The sequence below is a fragment of the Silene latifolia genome, chromosome 1, assembly GCF_048544455.1.
Source record: "Silene latifolia isolate original U9 population chromosome 1, ASM4854445v1, whole genome shotgun sequence".
Classification (NCBI taxonomy): Eukaryota; Viridiplantae; Streptophyta; class Magnoliopsida; order Caryophyllales; family Caryophyllaceae; genus Silene; species Silene latifolia.
In genome coordinates, this window is record NC_133526.1 from 35,430,028 (window position 1) to 35,440,307 (window position 10,280).

General features: G+C 33.1%; 1 protein-coding gene across 1 annotated transcript; it reads right to left on the bottom strand.

Moving 5' to 3' along the window:
- Positions 1–8,242: 8,242 nt before the first annotated feature.
- LOC141586963 (major allergen Mal d 1-like) lies at positions 8,243–9,217 on the bottom strand. Its single transcript, XM_074408398.1, has 2 exons — positions 8,950–9,217; positions 8,243–8,734 (listed from the first exon to the last, which is right to left on the bottom strand). The coding sequence occupies exons 1-2, from the start codon at positions 9,137–9,139 to the stop codon at positions 8,439–8,441; spliced, it is 486 nt and encodes a 161-aa protein (XP_074264499.1). The 5' UTR covers positions 9,140–9,217; the 3' UTR covers positions 8,243–8,438.
- Between the last annotated feature and the right edge of the window lie 1,063 nt (positions 9,218–10,280).

The window sequence follows — 10,280 nt, forward strand, 5'->3', positions numbered from 1 at the left end:
TAATTAAAGAACAATTAGAGAAGAACAAGGATTAAGGGAGTAGAGATTAAGAGATGTAAGGAATAATAAAAACTAGAATTAAACTCAAGAATAATGGGGAAGAAATTACAGAGTTTAGATCCAGAGAATAGAGAGAGGGAACAACGCCGTACTCAAACTAAACTAATCTACTGATATCTCGTGGTATCCCCCCTAAATGACCTAATAATCTCTTATTTATAAGAGATAATTATTATAAGATAAACTAAGATAAAATTAAGGTCTCGACTAGAAATATGCTGCATCAGACTTGATTTGCTCGATCGACCAACTATAAGTTAGTCGATCGAGAGGTATCTTCCCAAAAAGCTTTTGATCGAACAGTAAAGTTCTCAAAAGTGGTCGATCGAATACTTAAGTGCTCGATCGAGTAGATTAGGTGGTCGATCGAGTGGTTAAAGGGGTCGATCGAGTGGTTAAAGGGGTCGATCGAGTAGATTAACCCTTCGATCGAGCAATGTTCAGCGCGTAATTCCTGCTTTGCGCACTGAACTTCAAACGGCCGCCATTTCTTCGTTACTTGTCGGAAACAAGCGATTTTTATAGCGTTGGAAATATAAGACGATAAGCTTTCATCTCCAGTTTGAATGACTTGAATATCAGTTGTATAACTCGATATATGGCTCTTCAAAGTAGGCACTAGTAATTTGAAGCTCTTCCTTTGCTCGCCTAGCTTCTTTACTTCTACGCACGTCACCAAATAGTAGTTTCCAAGCTCCGACTCAATTCATCTCCTAAATTCATGCATAGGGACATGTTTTAAGCTTGATTATGCTCCTCTCCAGTTCATACCTGCAAATAATACAAGACAAACCAAAGTAGACAATTCGGGGGACATTTGTAGCTTAATACTACGAAATATGCATAGAAATGCGTGCAAATACTGTACAAAAAGTCTATATAAAATGCATGCATCAGAGGGAACCCAAACATCTGAAGACATTGAGCCAGGAAGGACCAGCTCACTGAGTCAAAAGCTTTTTGAATGTCAACTTTTAAAATGCATCGTGGGGTAAGGAGACTCCTGTTATACTTGAAAGCTAACTCATGAGTAAGCATGGAGTTATCAAATAAGTCCCTCCCCTCAATAAAGGCAGCCTGTTCAAGTCCTATAATATCTCCCAAAATATATTTCATCCTATTTGCCAAAATCTTACTAACAGTCTTATAGAGCACAGTGCAATAAGAGATTGGTCTAAACTCAGTAACCGACCTGGGAGCATCATTCTTAGGGATCAAGGCAATGAGGGTGGAATTGGCTGCCCTAGACATCTTACCATGAGTAAAGAATTCCAGAACTTCTTCAGTAAAATCTTTTCCTGTAATGTCCCAAGTGTCATGGAAGAAACCAGAGGTATAACCGTCCATCCCAGGGCTTTTATTTCTATCTATTGAAGATAGAGCCTCTTTTATCTCCTGTGTGGTAACCAGACCTTCCAAATTTCCCATATTGTGAAGCTTATGGGTTTGGAAAAGCTCAGGGGGAAGAGGAGAAGTGTTCTCTTCAGAACCCAACAGAGTTTAGTAGTATCCCAGAAAAGCCTTTGCAACTTGATCATGACCTTTACACCCCCTTCCTTTAACATCCTCAATAACTCCAATTGTGTTGGTTCCTGCACTTCCTAGCCGCAATGCTGGCATAGAAGTACCTAGTATTGGTATCACTTTGTTGCAAATATTGGATTTTAGCACGTTGAGCCAAAATTCTAAGTTCTCCAGTTTTCAGTTTCATATAAGCAGTAGTAAGAGCCTTTTCTTGAGCCAGTAAGAGCTGATTAAGAGGAGAGGATTGGAGCTGGAATTGACAAAGCGCAAGACTAGCCTTAGCCTCCTCAACCTGTTTAATGATGCTAGAGAATTCATTGGTATGTATAGCCTTCAGAGTAGCTCGAATCTCTCTGAGCTTAGAAAATAAGCTGTAAATCTTGCCTTCTGATAACTCTGAAACCCAAGTGTCAGCAATTTTCTTAGTAATTGTAGGAGAAAGGGCCCAACAGTTCAAATACTTAAATGACCTAGGCTTAGGCCGAAGGGTTGGGATAGTAAGAACTATGGGAGCATGATCAGAGACTCCTGTAGGAAATAAAACTACTGTAGAGGTAGGAATCTGAAGAAACCAAGCTGGGTTTACCAGGAGCCTATCTAACTTTGCCCATTTAGGAGAATTCTCTTGCTTATTGTGCCATGTATATACAGGCCCCTGTGTAGGGATGATCAGACAGAGTGCAGGCATCCAAACAGTCCCTAAATTCTTACATTTCCTTGTCATGTAAAATGCATCCAACCCGTTCATCAGCAGTTAAGGAGACATTAAAGTCTCCTACACAAACCCAGGGAACGCTAAGGCCTGAGGACAAGTATCTTAGCTTGTGCCACAGCCCCAATCTCTCAGGGGCTCTATTAAGGGCATAAACAAAAGTAGCCATAATCTGTCTTTGGGTAGCATGATGTAGCAGAGAGCAATGAATAAATTGGGACCCTCGTGCCAACACTTTAACATACACAGTAGCAGGATTCCACAGCACCCATAGTCTACCACCCGAGTGCTCCATATAATTAGTTTCCAGGGAAAATTTAGGAAAAATCTTCCTATGAATAACCTTAGCAAAAGCCTCCTTAATATGAGTTTCAATGATAACTCCACAGTCCTCCTTATTATTATTATTATTATTATTATTATTATTATTATTATTATTATTATTATTATTATTATTATTATAATCTTCCTATTATTATTATTATTATATTAAATTTCCCATGGTACCCTCGAATTTTGGCAGATTACATATTGTACCCATCATTTTAAGTTTCTACATATGGTATCCCTATGTTTACCTTTTTTCTTTCCCAAAATACCTCTTTGACAAACTTCCGTCATAATGTCATTACTTCTATGACTAATTAGATAAGTAATTGAGTGTGTTATGTTATTTGTGTTTTATTATTTAGGAATTTATTGTTAGTTTATTAGATAAAATAAGGATTTAGGTATTATATGATGACGTGTTAGTATATTAGATAACAAAAAAAAAGGCGTCACGAGTCATTGGAGTAATGGCGTTATGACGGAAGTTTGTCATAGGGTATTTTGGGAATGAAAAAGGTAAACATAGGGGTACCATATTTAGAAGCTTAAAATGAGGGGTACCATGTGTAATCTGCCAAAATTCGAGAGTACAATGGCAAATTACCGTACTTTTTAAAGATAACATTCACAAAAAGAAAAAAAAAGAAAAAGAAAAAAAAAGGTGTGTGAAACACAAAATAAGTTAATTAAATTATCCACTTTATATACACAATTATACTCATATTAACAATTATACTCATTTCATCCCAGTCATTTGTTTACCTATATCATTTATGAGTATTTCATTCAATTATTTATCTTTCTATATTGGAAATATTTTTAAAGAGTAATTTGAATAGCCACATAATATATTATCCATTTGTCACTCAATCGCAATAGACACAAATGATCCCCTCCTCTTTTCCTTGGTCTTTGCGCGAAAATTAAAGATAAATAAATGACTGTAACGGTGGGAGTATTATAATTAAAAAAATTGTGTATTACAATTTTTATATTCATTTATTTTCTTATTATCTTTTTCCTTATCTCTTTCTTTCTTCATCTTCATTTTCCTCGCTAAATAATTGTCCTAATAAATCCCGTTGTACAATTGACCTAAAAATCTAACACCCCCATTAATACAGGTTACAAAAGTTTAGTGTTGTTTGCAAAGCCTAGGATGTTTAATATGAGTTTTCATTTCATAGTTATGAAATGATATGTTGAAGACATAAATTAATGTATGACATATTCGTATGTAACTAAATTACCTATGGTATGTAACTAATTCATTTCACAATAAAAAATTTGAGACGGTCTCACAATGTGAGATAAACATATTATATAAAAAAACAACTCATTTATCATAAATGAGAATTTGTGACGGGTATATCCGTCGCAAGTTTGCGACGGGTTAAATAATACCCACATGGGGAGATAAGACAAAAGCAATGTGCTTAAGGAATAGCATTCTGTGTTGTCTTATTTACCCATGTGGGTAGTATTTGACCCGTCACAAACTTGTGACGGATATACCCGTCACAAGGAGACTTGCTGCTCATTTATTGGGTAGTCTCACGGTACAGGATCGTTTGATTCTATAAATTTTGTGAGATAGACCTATTATATAAATTTTGTTAAATTTAATTATCAAATTGTTAACAGGTTTAACATATATAATCTAACTAGTATTAGTGCCCGGCTTCGCCCGGGCTACCTCTACTTACCATTAAATTTTTTTTTAATTAAATAAAATTACTTAAGGTTGCATAACCCATAAATTTATCATTAATATATTTTTCTATGACATATCCTAAAATTACAATGAAATAAATTTTGAGACAAATTCATTACTCCCGCTATTAATATTTTACTCTTATTAATGAAATAATAGTAATAACATTTCACTACTTGCCGTAATCATTGTTACTTTCACTACTCCCGCCGTACTTCTTGTTACGGTCACTACTGCCGCATTAATATTGATAATTTCACTACTCCCACCATAATTATTGTTACTATCACTATTGTCGCATTAATATTGATTATTTCACTACCCCCGTTGTTGTTTCTACCAATTTCACTAATCTCGCTGATAATATTGTTACTTTTACTATTCAAATGAGTGATTATCATATAACTATATCCAATATTACTACAATTATTTTCTTTACTGACGAAATTACTTTTACTACTTAAGCATGCAATTTTAAGAGGATTATATATTTATATAAATATATTACATATATGCATTAAATCAAATCGAAAGAATTATGCAATATTATATATTATGGAATCTAACTTGAATTATTTATAACTTACTTATTATATTTTTGTATGTTAAATAATTAACATCTCTATACATCTAATAAACTATAAAGTTTATTAAAATTGCATAGATTTTAAATTTAAAATATAATTTTATGATGATAATAATTAATACCATAAGTGTGCATGTTTATACTAATTAATTATTTTATTTTAAGGAAATTGGCCATCTTCTGGTCTTTGATAAATATTTAGGAAAATTACTAAGCATCTTCTTTCTTTTAGTCTCCTTAAAATTGACCATCTTAATTAATTATTTTATTTTAAGGAAATTGACCATCTTAATTAATTATTTTATTTTAAGGAAATTGACCATCTTAATTAATTATTTTATTTTAAGGAAATTGACCATGTTTTAGTCTCTTATAAATGTTTAGGAAAATTACCAAGTTTCTATATAATTTAATTTTAACCCAAACTATATAATATTTGCATTGAGATCCCTTAATCAGGTCCATCACATGGTGCTATTGATTTAAAACTATATAGTATAATTAATTTGTATAACTTTCTTTAATTACATTGAAGTCCCTTGGTTTCTGGATTTAATATATAGTATTGATTGAGTTTATTTAAAGTTTTTCGAACTTTTCTAAGCTACACTTGTAGGATCTGAAGTGAACATATAAAATATGAATTTTTTTGAACTGAACTAATAGGATCATAACTAATATGGTTTGAACTGAACTGAACTTATGGAATTTGAACTAAACTGGTAGGATCTAAACTTAACTTATAGAATCCTAACTAAACTTGAAAAAAGTGACTTTATGTCCAAAAGAACATGGCCTTAATTCGGGAAGAAGAATTTGCGGAGCAACCTCGGGAGAGACAACTAAAAAGTAAATGTTAGGTTTTTCAATATTAGCCTGCATAACAAAAAATCCAACAATCTAATAAATGTTTTATAGCTTTAACGGAGGGCACATCTCCTATAGTAAAGATCATCAAATTATCTGTAAAAACTAAGTGAGTGAGGTTTATCTTACTGCACTTAGGATAGTATGACTCTTGATGTTGGCTACAAATAACCCTAAAATATCTTGACAAGACTTCCGTGCTAAGTACAAATAGGGAAGGAGACAAGTAAGTTAAGTGAATTTGACGTATGCTAACTTACGTTTAGTTAACTTAATTTTATTAATTTAACTTAAGTCTAATTGTGTTTAATTGTTTAATTTAATTAAATAAATTATAATTAATAATTTAGTTTTACAAAATTTATTCAGTTAAACTAAATTTATTTAGCTTAAATTTAAAATTAGTTACGGTAACCAGCTCAATTCAGTTTAGTTCAATTGAGCTCTAGTTTGGTAGTTTAGCTTCGATCATTAAGTTAGTTTCAGGTCAGTTCTATTAACTTCAATTCAATTCTGGTTTGTGTGTTTTAACATTCAATGGTGGACGGTGTTTACAAATAATATTGTGTTACTTAATGAAATGAAGAAGAGTCAAAAGGAAAAAAGATATATGGAGAAATACTTTGGAAGATCATGGGTATAAAACTATAGACTTGGGTGTAAGTAAAACTAAATATTAGAAGGGTAGGTTTATCGAAATCTGAGAAAGAGGAGTGGGGAAGATCACTTTTAATGGGAAGGTTAATGAGTCCGTCGTTGAGCTACTCAATCAAATACATTTATAAACTCTACAAACGTAGCATAATAAGTAAGCGGAGGTCGATTTATAGGACGGTATGCTTTGGATTTTATGGTCTATCTGTCTTAAAATGTGCAAATGTCACAATTAATTAGGGTTTTGACTTTTAAACTAATCCAGTGAATTAAAACAACAAGGACAAGAATGTAAATAATCAAATGAAAGGGATTAGGAAGAGTGGATTCTTATAGGTGACTAAGGTAACTAGTAGGTTGGAATTCATGTCAAAGGGTAGTCTTACTTAAACAAGTGGGATGAGTTTTTCGGTTTAACAACCCCCACCATTGACTAACACGAGCTAGTTTTGGCGTACACAAGCTAAGGTTGGTCTACTAACATTATACAAGTTCTAACACAATTCAAGGCTTTCGATCTTATGGGTGTGTATAAACAAGTGAAGAATCATGCAAGTTATCAAACAAGCATTTCATCGAACATTTAGTGTGCATAAGCTAGAAGTAAGACAAGTATTCAACAATTTAACCCAATAAACAACAATTATCCCTTAATCAAGCCTATAATCTCCCACTAATCCTATTGGGATCACTACTCACTAATCATTATACTAAACATACTAACTATAACAATAAACATGTAATCTAAACAAGACGTGATGAAATAAAGCTAGTACTAACAAGGGATTAAAAGGAAATAGGAGATATACCAACTAATGAACATAAATAAAAGAGGATCTTGCATATATATGAAAACTTGTCACTTTAGTCTTCAAATACATACCCAAGAAATCTGAGATGTTAACTATTGAAGAGTAAAATGAAAGAACAATTATTCAAAGATCTTGCATATATATGAAAACTTGTCACTCGGTCGAGTTCTCCCTTGACTCGCTCGTAGAACTCAGGCAAGTTCTGCCTATGCTTCTCCTTCTAAGACTTGGCTGCCCCTAGACTCGTGAGAGTTGAACACCCAAAATCTTGCTTTATTGGCTTACGGGTCTTCGTGCCATGTCTCCTCTTCATTTTCAATCTTCAAGTGAGTCGATTGATAGGCTACATAACAATGAGCTGATACTTCTTATATAACAATGAGCTATCATACTCCCTCGTAGTCACTCATTTATTCCCCCTTTCACTATGTACGATAAATAAGGAATTGATTTTGGATCACACAAAACCCTCTACCCTACATGTAATTAAATTTAGACCACATAAAACATTCTAAAAATGGAAAGAGAGAAGAAAATCTGACTAACTTCGAAAAGGAAAGAGAGGAGAAATTATTAACTAGGAAAGAGTATTAAATTGTTACTTACGCATATGGAGGAAGAAAAAGGGTTTTCATTTCATAAAGGGGATAATGAGTTAGCGTCATCTCTCACATACAATAAGTGAGGACGCAATAATAATGGGCACATCACATTATATAAATGGAACCCCAATAAAAAGGGTGTATGTAAGAGGGTGGCACCAAGATTGAATGTCACCTGTCGCCCTATCATTATCTTTTCATAAATATAGATATCTTGGGGGAAAGCGGGCACCAAAGCTAGTATTCGTCAGTAACCCGTGTCTATTGATAGGCTGATCAACATATACCAGTATGAAATACTACATTCTCACACAATATCGGTAAAAGTAAAGCAAAACTCGCAAATACGAAAACTCACAAATACAGTCATATACTCCGTATTAAAATAAAACAGATTATTCAATACTTTGGTTACAATTTACAAAAGCAACAAAACACACGCATAAGACTCGATTAAAATCTTATTCTCTATAGCCATATCCTTGATTAATCACACCAATTCAAGGAGACGTTTAGTAGAAGCAGGTATTCAATGGATCAATTATAACCCAATTTATAGCTTTAGAGCATTATTGGTTCAAGCATAGAGCTGAGGATTGGCAGCGAGGTATTCTGAAGCGGTGTCGAACATTTTCTTGATGTTCTCTTTTCCAGCTGCGACGTGCTCATCAGTGACCACAAAATCTCCCTTGGTGTGGTAGTGTGTTACCATCGTGTAGTGAGTCCCGTTCCCTGATGGCTCGAAGGTGCTCTCGTGAACTACATATTCTATGTTTTCACGAAGGACATCACCTTCAATGGTTGTGTACTTGCAGTAGAACTTGCCTGCGTCAATTTCATCTACTCTGTTTTTCGCGTACTTGAAGGGTTTCCCTGCATAATATGCCATTATTCTTGGTTAGAAATACTCGAGTTGAGTCATATAGACGCTGACAGATCGAGTTACCTATAGAATTACTCGTATTATTACGTTGTATAAACACAACGTAAGTAGGTGACAAACTTTAAAACTATTCTAGAACACAAGCTAGGTAGGATGTATGTGTATATGCATTTTAAGTTACAAGAAGAAATATAATTAAACCAACCTTCGGGGAAGTTGAGTTGTCTAACAGACCCAACAGTGCCGGCATCACCATGAACAACGTCTACACTTTTAACAAAATTGGGTAACGCTTTTGGCATGAAATTATGGTTATCAATGCAGAAAGCATTAAACAACCTAGCCGCGGCCACAGGGCTAGTGCAATCGACCATTGTGTGTGTTGAAACTCCCATTATCGATTTGTTTCTTAAAGAGCTAACAAATGGAAAAATATAACAAGTTTTAGTTGAAGGTTGCTAGTGAAAGAGGTTGATACAAATGTTGGTTATTTGGTCTGATATTTATAGTCGAATTCCGAGAGATACCATCGGGTTATACTCGCATATACATTGCCATGAATCATCACGTCAAATATTGTGGTCTTGTCGACTTCATACTATTAAATTACTTTGAATTTTTTAAATGTATCATGATTCAATTCATGGATGTGAAGATTATCTTAATTTTAAGATGGATATATCCGTTTTAAATTTTAAAAAAAATTAAATAGTGTAAGTGAGACAAAAGTTAATTATCTTGGGAATAAGAAAAAGTCTGTGTTTATCCTATCTAAGTGAGTGTTGTTTGACCGGTTTTTATTTCAAGTTGGATATTGTCGTATTAAGAGAGACCAATTCTATTTTAATATCAGAAAATGTCATCTTACTTAAATATATCTTCTGATTTGATCTTTCGAAATCAAAGCCAAGAAATTTTTACTTAAAATGTATATTAAAACACAAACCATTGTAGCACAGTAATAAATATTTAATTTTATCATAAAAACAATTATTTGAAAATGAATTTTCAAAACGAAAATGAATTTATTTAATTGAAGAAAATAGAGTCAAAGATGCATTTTTAATCACCTGTAAAAGTCAAATAAAAAGATAAATTTGGAATAAAGAGAATACATATTTTTCAATTTTTTCTCATTTTTTTTCAAATTGTATAAAAATGATTTCTCTGATAACAATAACAATCCAGTTTAAAATCGGTTTTCTTATATAAAAATGAAAAAAAAAATGATTGCTTTTATATGATGACTAAGAGTCTAAGATCATGTTCTTTTGGACTTAATTTCAGCTCATTTCATTTCAGTTCAGCACTATTTAGTTCAGTTCAGTTCAACTTCATTCAGTTCAGTTCAGCTCTTTTCTTCACAAATTGACTCTTACTTAGTTCAGTACAGCTTCATTAAGTTAAGTTAAATTCAGTTCAGCTCTATTAAGTTCAGTTCAAACAGTTTCAATCCGAAAGAACAAAGCCAAATCCGTCCATGATGGTGTGTACTAAGATAAAGAAATGATCTTTGGTTTCAAAAATCAAAGAGTC

Bases quoted from the DNA above. Each gene is read 5' to 3' on its own strand.
- LOC141586963 (XM_074408398.1), bottom strand. From the start codon at position 9,139: ATGGGAGTTTCAACACACACAATGGTCGATTGCACTAGCCCTGTGGCC. The intron at 8,735-8,949 runs GTTGGTTTAATT...CATATTATGCAG, and splicing joins ACAACTCAACTTCCCCGAAG to GGAAACCCTTCAAGTACGCG.